Here is a 17446-nt window from a genome sequence, read left to right on the forward strand (position 1 = left end):
CACACGTTCAGAAGCTTCCCAAGACAGATTTTTATTCCAATAGGAACTTTCTTTCAAACACAAAGATGTTTCACAGTAGACTTTTTTTTTTTTTGAACAAATTTCACAGAAGACTAAACAATCTTATTCATTTTCATCAGATTTAAGTTTCCATCTGAGAAATGCTTTGAATGATTTAAATTATACAATTACCAACCAATTTGAGAAATGACTCAAAACCAGATAAAATAAATAAAACAAGTATTCAGAGTTCAGACAAGAGTCCCATTTTAAGGTATTTGAGAACTTATTCATCAAAAAGACCAGAAAACAGCTGGAGCGGGCTCCATACATTTCTGTTCAGTTTCTGATGGAACTCTTTTCTGGTTTCCTTCTTTACCACGGAATATGAAACTGAGCCTCTTGAACCGCTGTTTTGTTCCGTTCACGCCTGATAGCGACTTCTCTGTTTGCTTCATTGATCTCAAGACTTTTTCTGGACGTAGTAACATTGCTTCCACTGTTTCATACACCTATCAAATATCAAATAAAAAAAACAACCCAAGCTTTAATGGAATTAGAATGTATGATTAGTGATCACGGTTGTTCATATATCCACATGGTCTTCTTTACTTAGTCATCTGTTAAAAACATTCTTACTTTTATGTAGTTGATTTCTGAATCTAGGTTTTGAATATGTGCATACAGAATTATGGTAGGTACCTGGCAGAGATCATCAAGCTTATCAGTTACTGCGCCTCCTTCGCAAATGGCGACTACATAATCCTTGCATTCGAAGAAAAGCTTTGACAAGTCATCGTTTGTGGATATTACTGGCTCCACCATCACAAATCCTAGTGCAACCTGCATACATTTTTATAAAATTATGCCATATACTAATCCAAGACTCTTATTCTAGACAAGGGCTGCACTGGGACTTTACAAGGAAAGGATAATATGTGATTTGGTGGAGGAAAACTTACAAGAGAAACAAACAGCTGCTCGAAAAGTTCAGCAGCTGGAATGTCTTCCAAGGAATTCAAGATTCCTTCCCTGTTATAAGTTTTAATGAGTGATCAAATACAGAATCCACTGTGTCTAAGGTGGCATATTATTGACACTTACACAGCTAAATCTTCATCAAAGAGTGGTGTTTGCTTAATCGCAGGCAGTGGTTTAGCCGTTTCCCACAGCTGTCGCCATAAATTACCTGATAATATATAACAAAATAATGTTGCAAAAGAACATTGAGACCATGACTTGAAAGATTACAATTATGTGTTAACCACAGAAAAAAAAAGAAACTGAGAGAAAAGGCTGAACCTGCTTTTTGCATACGGATACTTAATTGACCTCGTGGAGGAGAAGAGTCATCTCCAGAAGAGGTATCATTCTCAGTCCAGTCTGGAGGAGAGTGCCATCTCACAAAATCCTCCAAAGTACATCCAGGATTTGCTGCCTATCATAGATGTATGTACATATACAAAATCAAATTCATATCACACCAACCAACACATCAATGAGATTGATCATGCACACCTTGAATGCCTGCATGTCAGACAAGAGTTGAGAACATCCAGCTCCCATGCTGAACCATAAGAAAAGACAAGAATCCAATTTATCAAGAACATTGAATATATAAAAAATGTCTGAATGTTAATGAATGAAAAAGTAAACCAGATAAAATGTCTATTGTTTTTCATTTAACAACTCAGGATATAGAAATTAAAACCAATAGAAAATATATTTCTATGGAATATGGATTTGAAATAAAGCTACATGGATTATTCAATGACACTCACCTCCCTGTCCTCAATACTAGTTCTTCTGTTTCTTTAATAAGATCTTCTGTCAACAGCGGACCATCCTACATATAAAACACTAGGACTTACAGAGATGGAAAAGGTAACAACGGTTGGTTCTCAACTATGACTGAAGTTAAACTAACCTGCGTTACTGGTGCATAAACAGCTTCACCAGTTTCCAATATTGTTAAGTTTTCAACTTGGTGGTGGGCCCCTAAGCGCAGTACGAGTTCTCCTGTGCTGTTTTTAGCATACAAAAGAGACACAGGAGAACCCATCCCTTCTGAATTGTCCGAATCTTCATTGCCTGAACTGGCTTGGCTTATTGCAGCATCTAATGCTTCAGAAGCAGCTATGCAACGGACTCTCCTGTCAAGACAGCAGTTTATAACCTGTAGCCACTGGTGAACCAGGCAACTTTTTAAGTCTGGATTCTCGTCCAGAGGTATGCATGGAATGTGTCTCTCTTCATCCCAAAACCTCCTCAACTGCACACATGTAGATTATTTTGAGAGAGGTTATCAACTACTACAAGTGTGAGGAAGGATATTTTAAAAGCCAATACAATAATTAACTTACTTCATTAACAACCTTGAACCAGAACAAAGCCATTCTCCTTGGTGTTGTGAAACTTCCAATGACTTCAGCTAGCTTAACAACAAAGCTATCAGGGGGAGCAGCATGAAGATCTTTTGTGAAAGATACTCTGTTGCTAGGAGACCCCAAATCGGAGACAATCATTCTGATGAGGAAGTTACCATCTGTAAATAATTTGCCAACATTAAAAAAATGTGGAAAAATAAATAAAAGTAACTGGAATATAGTTTGATGTAGATTTTTTTTTTCAAACAAACTTACCAACATTAAACAAGGAGTTTATTAGAGACACAAGTTTTTTCTCGTCTCCTGAATCAAAACCAAGTTTATCCTCTTGTTCACCAAGAACCAGTGATTTCACTGCAGAGAGGGTCAAGCCTCCCTTCTCCTTCACTGGTGATGAATTTCCAGACGGTGCAATGAAGTCTTTCATAGTCTTAGCCCCTTTTCCAGCTCTAAAAGAAAAAGAAGAAGTGATAAGGACATAGTGAGAGAGAAGGGCAAAAGTATAACTGAATCTATTCATAACTTATTAGTTAGAAACTACATGTAAAAAAAAGGAGAGATGTAAACTGTGTTAAATCTTAATTATAAAGACTCACTTGATGGCTACAGCCAGCTGCTTCACAATGGATGCTCGAGGAATACTGTTCACATCAACAGCATTTAGAGTCTCTACCAGGTAGCCAACATCAGATTCCTAGAAATCACCACCAGAGAAAATATTTCATGTAAAGCGGAGAAGCAAACAAAGATCTTGACTAAAGGATGACATGCTTTGGCAATGCCATTAGTAGCAAAAGTGATCTGGAAAGGTAGACCATAAGAATACCTTGGCTTCTTGTTCTTGCTTTGCTTTGAGAATGTATAAATTTGCGTCGTAGAAAGGTATAGCCATGGTTAAATCCTCAAATTTGTCTTGATCGTCCACTTCTTTCCTCCTCCCAATCCTTAAGTTATTCAGTTTAGTTTGCCACTCTTGCTTTTTCCTAATATGTGCAGTTCTCCACCCCTGATGCTTCACTTCATTAACCCCCTATGCACAACACTTCCAATTAGCAAAACTAAAAAAAAATGTATCTGTGGACCAATACTCACATAGTCGCCATTATATGTGAAAGCGCCATGAAACTCTAAATATTTTGGCTATATAGTTTCAAAAATGGTTTAAGTAAACTGATTTTCTTCACATCATCCCAAAATAAAACACAACTATGTTCTGAAAGATTCTTTTACCGGAGTGATAAAAAAATTAACTAGCTTACTACTTTCAAAACTCAAACTTTGAATGCATGTCAAATCCCTTGAAATATATAATCTTCACATCATCATCCTTACAAAAATACATAACTATGTTCTGCAATTTTCTTACCGGAGTAAACAAGAACGTGACTAACTTACTACTTTCCAATCCAAAATTTGAAATGTATAATTTTTCACATCGTTTTATTCATTTTCCCAGTTAATAAAATATATATTCTTTTTTTTTTGTAAACATAAAATATATATTCTATAGCACGAAGATGATGATGCATAAGTGTCTTTTACCTCAGAGTAATTATGATTCCTTGTTGGTTGCTCCTCCTCTTCTTCCAGTTATAGAAAAAAAAAACACTCGAGTTAAGAATGAACATCACCAAAGAAAAAACAAGAGTAGAAATAGAATTGAATTTTGACACGAGACAGAACCTAAAAATAGGATTTGACTCAACCAAAAACGAGAAAACAGGGGAGAAGGGATAACAATCAAAGGTCGAGAGATAAGTGTCTATGCATCAGTCAAATTTTAGTAAATGAAAATGAAGCTAAGGCCTAAAGGGAAGAAGGAGAGAGATTACCTCGATGGGACTTGAGATCAGTTAAGACGCGCTCCGCTTTAGCCGCGGCGGAATTGAAGGCGGTTCTAGCTTTGGATACGAAGGAAGCCGGCATCGCATCCATTATGAGGTTGCGTCTTGTCAACGACTCTGCATTGAAAGCTTGAGGAAAATGAGAGGAGAAGAAGAATGTGAGAATCGATCAACGAGTAGGGAGGGAAGAAAAAGAGATTTCAAGGGAAGTCATTGGAGAGAGCATAAGAAGACACTTGTCAATATTTATATGTTTCTTTTAATTTATAGGTAGATTACAGTTTATGGTATGGAATTTAATTTGGAGAGATTGACCAATCTAGATCGTCGCCTAGGATGTGGTAAGCCCATTTTCGTCAAAACTTAATATTCATTTAAAATTCTTATGATTTCCTTATATTATTTCATAGAAATTATTCTTAACAAAGCAGGTGGTTTCCACTTGTGAAAAGAAAAACAGATTATTTCTGTCCTATGTATTTTGATTTTTGTCGTCAAAATAATCATTTTTCTAATGTTGAAATGGACCAAACATTTTTGTATCATATTCTAATGTTGAAATGGGCCAAACTTATTTTGTAGAAATTCAACGGTTCGGGTATAAAGTCTCTCGAGTTATATGGGTGGGGGTGAAGTCAATAGGTAAAAGCTTGAAATTTTCCGTAGCACCCTTTTACGGTGTTTGTTGACCCTTTTTTTCTTCTGTACGTCCATTTCGATTCTAGCATTTGCTTATTATAAGAAAGTTTATGTATTGCATTTGTGATGAGTATCCAACGTGGTAATCAACTACGAAGGGATGCTTTGTGAACACAAGTCAACAAAAAAGAACATGAAAGATGAGAAAGATTGCTATATCCTTGATTCCTTCGTGCTTCTGACTTTATCTCCATAATACTCGATCCAAAGTTATGTTCAATCTTATGCATTACCTGGTCAGTAGCATCAGCTAAGAGAAGATGGAAGACTAGATCTGAAATACAGATACACTTTAACTTGTTTCAAATACAAATAAATAACACCAAAAAAGAACTGATGAGTTTATTTACCAAGTTGTTTCATGAACTTGAACAGTCACGACTCACATGTCTAACCATACCGGCAAGCTCTGCCACTTCTTTGGAGGAAGTTGTCGTATTTTGCCTCTCCCTCGTGAATTAAAACCCATATTTAGGTTAATCGATTATACCTGCAATATTGTCTATATAAACTACACGAAAACAAATGATAACAACTGCGGGGATAGCTCAGTTGGGAGAGCGTCAGACTGAAGATCTGAAGGTCGCGTGTTCGATCCACGCTCACCGCATTTTCATTTTTTTCTCCATTTTACAAATAGTCAATACATTTCCCAAAACACATTACTATCACCAAATTAAGAAATTCATACGTCAAAGTAACATAAATACGTCAATTAATGAAATTTATTTAGCAGATTACATTTACTTGTCTAATGACATTTAATATCATCTCAAATCTCATTAAATGTTCGATTACACCTTGTTAATAAAATGTGATCATGCGGACGTATACTAACGTCGTTGGACCATTGTTTTCTATAATCAATAAATATACATATTTTAATTATCTCAGCATCATTATTTTATGACCCATCGTGGTCTGACATCCCACACATTACCAATTTCGATTCAAATAAATACCAAATTAAGAACAATAAGATAGTTTCGGCAACGTTCTTAGCTTTGAAGAATCTTCAGTGGTTTTGTAAAGGATAATGGATGCCCTTTGGTGGATATATAGTTTTAAATTCCTTAAACGGGAGCAATACTTCCGTCATTACCGCTAGATCGGAAAATAAAAAACTAGAGAAGCATCAGAAGACAATATAGACAATATAGTAAAAAAAAGTCAGGAAAATGTGGCGAGTTTGCCTCTTGTTAACGTTTGTCTAGATGAAGTTTCTGTTTACTTATTTGTGGTGAAACAATAGTCTCTTTTGTTTTTACTTAAATGAATATAATATCATGGGTTAGTTATATAAAGCTTAAGATGAACATTCTGTCTACTTAGATCATGTGGTGAAACAATACACTTTGTTGTGTGCTCCTTTCTGCACCCAAAACAACTCTCTCTGATTGCTTTGATAATCTTTTGTTCTATTTCCTAATATTGAACTGTTATATAGTTATTTCAAACATATTCCTATTGTGATTCATATATCTTCTCTTCGATTTCAAGTGTAGTGTAACAATAGGCTTTGTATTTCTTCTGCTTATCTGCGAGATAGTGTGTATTAAGTTTCCTGTTTCGGCTCATTAAGTTTAGTTTCTTTTGATTTGTCATCTTCTGTTACTTTCTCATCAAGAAACCCTCAAAAACTACTTTCTACTACATAGGTACTATTCCAAAAACTCTACATTTAGAGATCATAACCAAACTTATTTTAGTAGATTAATGTTGTAGATGAAACAAACGCACATTCGTAGATTAATCCCCCTTCGTGAGAAGGACTCTTTCCTTGGCTATGTAGACAATGATCATTGTCGATTTCCTTGCGTTTGATGCCTATCCCCCTTCGTAAGGACTCTTTCCTTGGCTATGTAGTCAATGATCATTGTCGATTTCCTTACCGTTAGATGCCTTATGTGATGGTTTGTTTGGGACCGGAAGCCATAATGATACTCATTCCAATGAGAATCTAGGTTACCGAGCACTCAACGTCACGATCTACGGTGGAATCTCTCTAGGAACTTACTCTAGGAAGTATGTGGCACCTTTAATTTTTCTTTCGACTTGTTATCATCAGGCTTTGGCTACTGTAAGTGCTGATGTATCAATTTGGTTAGAACCAGTGGCAAAGCTAGTAAGGGGAGAGTCGATGCACATGCACCCATATTATTTTCAAAATATAATATATATATTTTTAACAAATTTTAGGTATACACCTATTATGATGCGTAACTATACACATATTATACTCTATTTTTTTTTTTGAATAATTATACTCTATTTTTGCATCCATTAAAAAAGAGTTCTGCACTGCATTCGCCTCTGGTTATTTTTTGAAAAAGATCGCCTCTGGTTATAAGTTATAACCACTTGTAAAGGCTGAAATAAACCGTGATGTAACGCTACATTTGTTAAGGTGGACTACATATTGGTTTGGAGCATTGAGAAACAAACGAAGCCGCGCGTATTGATCATGAAGAGACCAATTGAGTGAGAGTTAATGGAGATGAGTATTGTGTATCCTCAGATAACACAAAATTGACGATGGTTCGCGCAGCAGCTTCTGTGGGATGACCATAGCGATCCCAGAAGAGATATTTGGTTCTGTCTGAACATAAGTTTGACACTGGGAAACAAGGAAGCTCCGCGTTTAATACCCCACTTCCACAACACGCTGATGTCACGTCAGAAAAACCTGAAAATCATTTAAAAAGAAGAAGATGACACTATATATACGCTGATTCGATCTTGTTTGCTAATGTTTTTTGTTCTCTATGTATCACCGCTTTGGTTTTGGTACGTGCATCATATGTGTGAGGAATGCGTGATTCTAACGATGTCGGTCCCCTAATTTTTATTAATTAATCTGGATCAGACTAGCGATCTGAATAGTTAATTCTTAACGTACCGTAATGGGCAGGGTTGGAGACAATGTCATGTACAGAGTTAAACATATCAAAGTAAGAGTAAGCCATTGAGCTTTTCAACTCTTCTTTCAGTTGTTGCAACATCTTTATTAGAGCTTTGTTATACAAAGAGGCCAACATGTTTGCCTCTTTATTGCATTCATGGGTCGTCGAGTTCTTCTCTCTTCTGCTCGGCATGCAACCGAGTTCTGCTACTCCGAGTATTAAAAATCTACGTGCTCCAGTCTCCTGAAATGTCTATCAACATAATTTTTTCTAATAAAACTGTATCTAAAACCAAAAACACAAATAAATGATATTTAGCTTCTTTTTAATGTTTACCTTCAATTGCGCTTTAAATCTATCGACCACTGATTGCGTATACTGTTGAGGACTACTCTTTCTCCGAAGTTGGGAAGATCGAATATAATTCAAAAGATCATTGCTGCCTATGACCATAACGAATAGAGATTTGGATAGGTGAATTTGTGCTTTGGATCGTCCAAGCTTTCTCGTGAGTGCTTTATGAATAGAGAGCCAATGTTTCAATTGCTGTGATAAAGGAATAGCTTGTCCCTGAGATATTTGAGTGAAACAATTTAACAAAAAGAAAAAACTGAGGTCAGTATGGAGAGCCTTAAAATGAAGATCTATAGGTCACGTGTTCATTCCGAGTTCACTACATTTGTATCAATATTCTATTTCATCATTTTCATGCATGAAAGAAAATATATAACTTACCGGAAATTGGCTGGAGCCATCAAAGATTCCGGCACCGCCGGAGGCAAAGTTAACACCTGTTACAGCGGCGGACTCTCTCTTTCTCCATTTTAGTAAGCCTCTTAGCGAGAGGTAGGGCGGCGGTAACGGTAAACCAATTTTCTCCGCTATTCAACCAAAAAAAAACTCTTTTATAATTTCCAACGTCTATTATGAGTGAGTACATTTTAATGGCTATATAATATTTTCTTTTCATACCCAAAGGACACTAAAAATAACATTTAAAAACTTACCGATAACATCTGCGAAGTTCTTGCCGTTACAGAATCTTCCGGTGGCTTTCTTCTTAGGAAAATCGATGCCGTTGTGAGGATAATTCCCTTTGGCTAAGGAAAATGGTAAGTAGTTGTTATTTCCGGCATCAACCAACGAATCTCCGAACACATACACTCCTGGAATCGAACCTAATTTCCCGGCTGCTGCTTCTAAAACGGGAATTGAATCGAACCGGAGTAAACTGAGAAGAAGGAAAACGCTGAGGAACGGCAAGTTGTTCGCCGACATCTTTTTATCTTTTATTTTCTGGCGAGCTAATGTTTCCCTTGGGGTTGTAAGAGAGATACACGACTTGGTTTGATTTATATAGAGAGAGGAGAGATGGTAGTTATTATGACATTAAGATTGATAATGTGAATAAGAGGAACATATAAAAATGAAGAAGAGGAAGCTTCTTATGTTGCCATTTTCAGACAGTTCATGTGATTCCTTATTGAAATATATCTTGCGGCTGTTTACGGCGATTTCATTTTACTACAATGAACTGTACAGGAAACATTAAGGATCATTATCAAATTTTAGCAAAAAAATAACATTAAGGATCATTGAAATAAGTCGTGCTGACTAATGATTCTATAAATGCTTTTTTCCTCAGAGATGTGAGCAAGGACATGACTCGTTTGTCCGATACCACCCGCAAATACAGCTTTCGCGGTTTTAACGGTTATTGACGTTTTGCAACAATCACTCAAACCGCTCTACACCGGTTCAAACTGTTCTAAACCGATTCAAATTGTTGTAAACCGATTCAAACCGTTCTAAACCTTTTAAATTCAAAATCTAGTTCCAGCTAGCGTTAGCACCGCTAACTTAGCGGTTGCGGGAAGGTAAAAAAATTTCTTCTTTTTCTAAACACAATATAAATACAAAAATAAAAATAAAATAAAAATTTTAAATTGAAATAATATAAATACTAAAATATATCTATTATATTTTAATTTATATTATAAATCTATAAAATAAAAATATTTTCTATAATTTTAAAATTTAAAATATAATTTTATAAATATAATGTTTATATTTTATTATAATATTATGATGTTTAATATTTTTATAATTATATAAAATGTAAATATTGTTAATTTATTATTTAACCGATGTTCTATTTGGTGGTTAACGAGTCATAAATATTCTGCAAACGCACCAATTTCTAACCGCAATAACAGTCGTACAAATCTTTTAAAACCACTTAAAACCGCAACCACCCGCATCTGTAAACTCCCGTAACCGCAACTGATGCGGTTCCACCAGTCATGTCCTACGTCATGAAATAGATGTTCATGTTTCCTTTGTCTGATGGGAATCATGGGACTCCCCTTGATAAACTGACACACCAAGAAATAATAGATAATGTATTTATATTCTAGTTTAAAATTTCCAAACAATATATATAAAATGGGTTTTACTAGTATAATATTTTTGAAAATATATATAAATAATATTTCATTTTAATTGTGACTCCATTAAAATATTTTCTGACTCCACTACTGGTAATAATATAATGATCATTGTACACAAATAAAGACAGTTTCATGCATATAATGATTGTTTTTAGAAGTCATTTTAAACTGGCCGCATAAGTGAATTTAAGTCAGTTTCAAAAAAAATTCATAAGATTCATTGATGGATCTTCAAATTAATCTTCAACATCTTCGTCCATACTTATTTTTGGTCTATTCACTTGATGATTTAACATAAAATGTTTGTTTGTCTAATTCGCTATTTAAAAAATATTCAATAAACTTATGTGGATAAGGTGTGCAAACATTCAATCATGAAAATTCAATTATTCAGCTGTAGCTGACCAAATGATTAAATACTTCTATTCTGTACCATTGACATTCGCATATAAATTATACATAGGCCCATATTTTTGGGATTTCAGCATGTTACTACCCGATGAAAATTAAAATAACATATCCTGGAATGACACCAATTTTCCTATTCTTTCATACAGTTTTCGACTAAAAGATATAAAAATTATGAATGACAAACTTTCACTTGTGTGATTGGTTAAAATTTATGAAAACTCGGGAGTCATTTCGTTGCTGCATCCCCTACTATAACGTAAGAAATTACATTCTACCTATATTTGGGGTGTCAACTGCATCCCCTAGGTTCAGGACTGGTTATAGCAGATGCAGCTTCTGCTTCCGGCATCATTTTGTTGCTACATCGCCTACTTATAATGTAAGAAATTGCGTTTTATATAGATTAGCATGGCTTGTATCTGGAGCATGTCACAGGGATTGAACATTTCTGTTGCATGGTTTGTATCACAACCCTTCAGGCAGGATATTGTAGTCTTTTCCGTTGATTTCTCCTATGTCAAGCTGCTATCGCCTAGTGAATGCAACAAAGCTTGCCAAGAACAACGTGGCTCAGACTTGACTCGTAATCAAACGAAATCGTATTGAATCATGCATGCTTATGCTTTTCAAATCTTATAATATTTGATTTTACTAATGTAACAATTTGGTTACAACCACTTGTTGAAGCTGATAAACGGGGTGTAATTGTAACCTAACATTTGTTAAGGTGTGCAGTATATAGTTTGGAAGATTGAGCAATTAAATACTTGAACAAAAATAAATATTTTCGTTAAAAATGAGAGAAACGTTAGTAAATAATAAAGTGTATTTCATTGCTGACAGATTTATTCCGTATACTTGATTACAAATCAGGTCTGGTGATTTTATATTTCGAAAGCGAAGCCGTAGTGATCATGAAGAGACCAGTTGAGTGAGAGTTAAAGGAGATGAGTATTGTGAATCATCAGATAACATAAGATCGACAATGGTACGAGCAGCAGCTTCAGTGGGATGCCCGTAGAGATCCCAGAAGAGATATTTGGTTCTGTCTGAACATAAGTTTGACACAAGCGAACAAGGTAACTGCGCGTTTAATTCCCCTCTTCCACAACACGCTGATTTCACGTCAGCAAAACCTGAAATTAGAAAGCGACAGCGTTATTATGGTTTTTTATGTCGATACTTTAAGTTCAATGCTGTTTTCTGGGCCATAGATGAGAAACAAATTCTGGATATGTTGTTAAGAATATAGTCTTTATAACGAGTCAATAAACTCAATAACCAAAAAGAAATTTCAATTATACATTTTAGCTAGGTTCACGTCTCGATTATTTATTCCTAGTTTTCACTCGTCATGCTAGCAAAATTTAATACCCGAATATGTACAAATTCTCGACGTACCGTAACGGGCAGGGTTGGTGACAATGTCATGGAGAGAATTGAATTTATCAAAGTAAGAATAAGTCATTGAGCTTCCCAACTCTTCTTTGAGTTGTTGTAGCATCTTTACTAGAGCTTTGTTGTATAAAGAACCCCACGTATTTGCCTCTTCGTCGCATTCATGCATTGAGTTCTTCGCACGCTGTCCAGGTGTGCAACCAATCTGTGCTACACCTACAATTAGTAATCTACGTGCTCCAGTATCGTGAAGTCTCTGCCAATACAATTTCTCAATTATTAAATTTGTGGGAGGAATTCATGTATATAACTAACAAATAACACAAATGTAAGATGTTCCAACTTTTGTATTTACCTTCAATTGCTCTTTGAGTTTATCAGCCATTGATTGTGTATATTGTTGAGGATTGGTCTTTTGTCGAAGTTTAAACGATCCAAAATAGTCAAAAATGTCGTTGCTGCCTATAACCACGAAGAATAGAGATTTGGATAGGTGGATTTGTGCTTCCGATGGATCAAGCTGACTCATGAGTTCTTTATGAATGGAAAGCCAATTGTTCACTTGGTATGATAAAGGAATAGATTGTCTCTGAAGATCAATAGAACAAAAGTAATAAATTTATAACAAGTTGCGGGGATAGCTCAGTTGGGAGAGCGTCAGACTGAAGATCTGAAGGTCGCGTGTTCGATCCACGCTCACCGCATTTCTTTTTGAATTTGTAATGTTTTTAATATAAATATACTCCCTCCGTTTTTTAATGTAAGTCGTTTTGCAGATATGCACGTAGATTAAGAAAACCATTAATTTTTTATATTTTCTAAACAAAAACATCATTAATTATTTACCTAACCACAATTTAACCAATAAAAAAATAGAAGATATATTACCATTAGTCATACGATATTAATTATTAATAAATTTTACATAGAAAACCGAAAACGACATATAATTTGGAACAAAAAAATTTCTCTAAAACGACTTATATTAAAAACGGAGGGAGTATTATTCAGCGGCGAATATACAACCCAACTTTTGGTTCCAAACTAAAGCTGACCATGGAATCAATACTTTATCTCACTCTTTTGTCATGGACGAGAATAACTTACAAGTTGCTGATCGGAACTGTTGAAGATGCCAGCTCCGCCGGATGCAAAATTCACACCGCTCAAGGCGGCGGCTTTTCTTTCTTCCTCTTTAAATATGCCTTTCAGTGAGAGATACGGAGGGGGTAACGGTAGACCAAATTTCTCAGCTAGTCAACCCAAAAAAAAAATTTTAATTCCCCAAAACAGTCAAGTCAATGCTCTTGTAACATAAATATACCAAATAACTGCAACAATTTCGAATTATATAAATATTGACAACTATGTGTAATTTTTTCCGTTTTAATTATTAATTTTGAACGTTTAACCATTTCTTGATAGTTAATTAGTGAACATTATTTCATTTTAGTGGTTAGCACGTCATGTTATCTAATTGAAACCAATCGCGATCTGACATAACATACAAGAACTATTAACCTCGTTTCATACCACACAAAACGCCGGAGAAAAACAATACTCACCGATGGTATCAGCGGCGTTTTTGCCAGTACAGAACCTTCCTGTGGCTATACTGCCAGGAAAATCGACGCCGTTATGCGGATAATTAGCTTTGGATATAGAGATTGCTAAGTAATTATTGTTTCCGGCATCAACCAACGAATCTCCTAACACGTATACTGCTGGAATCGAAGCTAGAGTTCCGGTCGCTGTTTCTAAACCGGGAAATGAATCGACCCGAAGTAAACCGAGGAAGATTAGAAAGATGGTTATGGAAGTTGTTATGTTCGTCGTCATGTTCTTTTATTTTTCCCGGCGAACTCTTTGAATTGGTTTTATTTCTCATCGAGTTGTAAGAGATGTACAACTTGGTGTAGTATATATACAGAGGAGAGACATGTGAAGAGAGATTGGGTTTGATCCGACTTGTAATCATCGTGACATACATGATCATTTCATATATTTTCTTTTGCTTAACTAGTCAAACCTCTAAATTTTCTTTATCATTCCAAGCCATTTTTTTTGTTCAACTATCATTCCAAGCGATATATAATAACAATATCTTGAAGGATGTTCTTTCTTGCACTGAAGTTGTGATGTTCACCACTAAAACTTCCACCATATTTTATGTTAGCCCATACAATCATAAATCATCATCCCCTCTCCATTATATTATTTAAACTATAAATACCATTTTTGGTCAATGTTTTATATGTAAATTATTATTGGTTTTTTGATTGAATGATGTAGATATAAGTCAAGCAATTGCTCCAAAAAAAAGAGTCAAGCAATTGCTCCAAAAAAAAAGAGTCAACCAGATCGACAATGGACTCTACGCGTAATTACATAAACGTAAAACTTAAGAGATTTGAAAGAAAAAAACTTTACTCTAACCCGATCAAGTTAGGTTGGTTAGAAAGATTCTAGGTGATTAATTATAAAATTAATATGTTGATATTTGCTTTTTATGTAATTATTAGGATTTGGAAAAATGAATCCGAAGAACTTAACCGATACAGATCTAAAAATATAGTACCAAACCCGAACATAAATTGATTAAATATTCTAATTATTCAAAATTTTGTTATTTAGAGAACCGAATCTGATCTGAACCGAAGTATTTGGGTATCCGAATTTATCTAAAAATATATTTATATACTTATATATATTAATTACTTTTAGATTTAACGTATATAAAACATCAAAATGATACTTTTAAATTGGTTTAAATACTTGAAAATATATATAGATAGTAAAAAGTAAATATCTGAAATAGTTAAAGTATACTCAAATCACCAAAAATACTTAAAATAATTATTGATTCCTTATCCAAAATTTTAAATCAAGCCAATTGATATGTTAAGCTTAAGTATTATAACATATGTTATTCAAATTTATTCGTAATATATTATTTTATTTATACATTTTGAGAAATTTAAAATATATAATGATTTAAAACTTTAAAAATAATTTAAATTAGTTATCCAAACCCAAGATCCAAATCGAACTCAAACCAAAATTTAGAAACATTCTAATAAGGCTGAAATCTTTGACCCCGAAAACCCAAAATACAAATCGATCAGAACCAAACCCGTATGGGTACCCAAAAGCCCATCCCTAGTCATTATTATATATCGTATTTTATCATCATATAATTAATCGTATTTTATATGTACAATCATATAAGTAATCATATAATTAATAGTATTTTATACATACCATCATATAAATAATTACATATATTATATTTTTAAAACTTAATATGAAATATAAAAACCATAATTTGAGTTGGTATTTCAAATTGGGCTTTGTATTCTATTTTTCTTATATATATTTTGACAATATTTTTTTATAATGGTTATTGAAAAATAGTTTACGCCAAGCAGCATTGTACGCCATTTGGTTTGAGAGGAATAAGCGCAGAGTTGGAGAAGCTCCACAAGCTGCTGCTCGACTTATCATCTTCTTGGACAGATTGATTCGAAACAGAATCTCCTCCTTGAGGAAGAAAGCTGGATACAAATATGAAAAGGCCATGGAGATATGGTTTGGTAGTAGATAAACTCTTAAATTTTGTTTAGGAACATTCAGCAGGTCTTTTCTTTTCTGCACAAAATAGCATTAGGTTGTACAAAGGTTTTTTGAAGTGAATAAAATTTAAAATTCTTTCAAAAAAAAAAAAAAATAGTTTAGTAAAAATCCATTTTTGAATATATGTATATTTTTGAATCAATTTTTTATATAAATCAAATTTGAATTATTATTTTGATTTGAAATATGTATATAAAGTTTAAATTTTGTTTTATGGTTAGTTTAGAAAAAAAAATTTAGGCAATTAGATTGACCCATTTTGGTATATTTTAAAAGTGGCCTAGATAACTTTCAATTTTTTTAAAAAACATAAGTCCATTACTTTTTTTGTTAATACTACTATTCTTGTTTTCAAACAAAAATATTTTTTTTTTAAAAGACTGCAATTCATGTTTCTAAACACTCCAAATTTTTTAAAAGTCATATTAAAGTCTCCAAACACTCTAATTTTGTACTTGAATTTTAATAAGATAGATATTTAGAGTTAGGTTCATACTCATAGTCTCATATTCATTTGTCCGATCAGTAAAGGAACCCACAAAAATTGAGGTCTTTAACAACATAAATTTTCATACCCCTAATTCGTTTGTCATGGTTTCATATTTTACAAATAATTGTGAACGACTGAAAAATGTTCATAAATAGCAAAAATGTTCATAAATTTGCATACCCCTAATTCGTTTGTCATGGTTTCATATATATCATATTTCTCACATTAATATATATATATATATATATATATATATATTTATATAAATCAAACAGAGCTTCTTTGTTGTTATCTATATCAACACGAGTAAGTTTCCACGATTTAAGGTGTAGTGGGAAATGCGGGCTCATTTCGTGACAAAAAAAGGGGGAAATGTGGGCTCGTTATTGACATGTTTACTAATGTATACGCGTAAAGAATTGAAGACTTTACGTTATTGTTAGCACTGTATAAATGTGGACTTAATTTTAGGTTTTGGTTTTGAGCATTATGACATTTGTTTTAAATATTTTTGGAAGTCTTATTAATAGAAAAAATTGTAGAAGTGAATACATATATATAACCGATCCAAAATTGTTATTTTTAAATAAAATAAATTAAAAATATATTAGATAAATCATAAAAATTTAATTATTAGCATAAGTAACTACTACAAAGTCTACAATCTTTTTTACTTTATGTATTATTTTCATAACTATAAATTACATTTATAATATAATTAAAATGATACATGATGCAATGGACCATGTTACAGTAGTAACCTTTAAAAACTTGTTTGTCATAAATCATGAGTAATCTTCCTGAAAATCTGAACAAGATCTCAGTCTTCCTTCTGCATTTCAATTTCGTAAGTTACAGAAGTGTTTGTGGCTATGGATTTTGCCAGCATCATACGGCTACCGTCTACTTGTGTTGGAAAATAAAATATGTTAGTTATATGAGTGTTGCTAGAACTCGCAGCAGTATTAATATATAACTGTTTTACTGGCGTTCACTATTAGATATTTGACCTAACAATTTTCTAGATGTTACTAGAGACATTCAGTGAATTGTTTAAGCTAATCGAAAATAAAATGTTTCATACTAATGGATCCTGAATCCATTTATATTCATGTCTAATTACTAATGTACCAATTTGGTTACAACCGGAGTGTATCGTTACATTTTGTTAAGGTGGACTATGCATATTGTTTTGGAACATTGAGTCGTAATAAAAACGAAACAAAAACTA

At 33.6% G+C, this 17446-nt stretch overlaps 3 protein-coding genes, 1 long non-coding RNA gene and 2 other non-coding genes across 7 annotated transcripts; 3 read left to right on the forward strand and 3 right to left on the reverse strand.

Moving 5' to 3' along the window:
• Window positions 1-101: 101 nt before the first annotated feature.
• LOC103857008 (rab3 GTPase-activating protein catalytic subunit-like) lies at window positions 102-4819 on the reverse strand. Of its 2 annotated transcripts, none has more exons than XM_009134158.3 (14): window positions 4220-4819; window positions 3930-3967; window positions 3214-3417; window positions 2984-3081; window positions 2643-2836; window positions 2364-2545; window positions 1928-2272; window positions 1782-1846; window positions 1519-1567; window positions 1303-1438; window positions 1105-1189; window positions 963-1032; window positions 703-843; window positions 102-512 (listed from the first exon to the last, which is right to left on the reverse strand). In XM_009134158.3, the coding sequence occupies exons 1-14, from the start codon at window positions 4320-4322 to the stop codon at window positions 294-296; spliced, it is 1929 nt and encodes a 642-aa protein (XP_009132406.2). In that variant the 5' UTR covers window positions 4323-4819; the 3' UTR covers window positions 102-293. The 2 variants fall into 2 exon arrangements, with proteins under 2 accessions (XP_009132406.2, XP_009132405.2); XM_009134157.3 differs by having other exon boundaries at window positions 3930-3970.
• Window positions 4482-5052, forward strand: LOC117132763. Its single transcript, XR_004456302.1, has 2 exons — window positions 4482-4572; window positions 4814-5052. It is a non-coding gene; the product is annotated as an uncharacterized LOC117132763 (long non-coding RNA).
• On the reverse strand, window positions 4692-11224 carry LOC103857010 (GDSL esterase/lipase At5g55050-like). The gene is made up of 4 exons (XM_033287709.1): window positions 8841-11224; window positions 8569-8714; window positions 8170-8403; window positions 4692-8085 (listed from the first exon to the last, which is right to left on the reverse strand). Exons 1-4 carry the CDS (start codon window positions 9109-9111, stop codon window positions 7798-7800), a joined length of 939 nt encoding a protein of 312 aa, XP_033143600.1. The 5' UTR covers window positions 9112-11224; the 3' UTR covers window positions 4692-7797.
• Window positions 5468-5540, forward strand: TRNAF-GAA. The gene has a single exon. It is a non-coding gene; the product is annotated as a tRNA-Phe (tRNA).
• Window positions 11225-11502: 278 nt separating the features above from the next.
• LOC103857009 (GDSL esterase/lipase At5g55050-like) lies at window positions 11503-14578 on the reverse strand. The gene is made up of 5 exons (XM_009134160.2): window positions 13658-14578; window positions 13200-13345; window positions 12448-12681; window positions 12096-12348; window positions 11503-11830 (listed from the first exon to the last, which is right to left on the reverse strand). The coding sequence occupies exons 1-5, from the start codon at window positions 13929-13931 to the stop codon at window positions 11607-11609; spliced, it is 1131 nt and encodes a 376-aa protein (XP_009132408.1). The 5' UTR covers window positions 13932-14578; the 3' UTR covers window positions 11503-11606.
• TRNAF-GAA lies at window positions 12724-12796 on the forward strand. The gene has a single exon. It is a non-coding gene; the product is annotated as a tRNA-Phe (tRNA).
• Window positions 14579-17446: the final 2868 nt, after the last annotated feature.

This window comes from Brassica rapa, chromosome A03 (genome assembly GCF_000309985.2).
Source record: "Brassica rapa cultivar Chiifu-401-42 chromosome A03, CAAS_Brap_v3.01, whole genome shotgun sequence".
Lineage (NCBI taxonomy): Eukaryota > Viridiplantae > Streptophyta > Magnoliopsida > Brassicales > Brassicaceae > Brassica > Brassica rapa.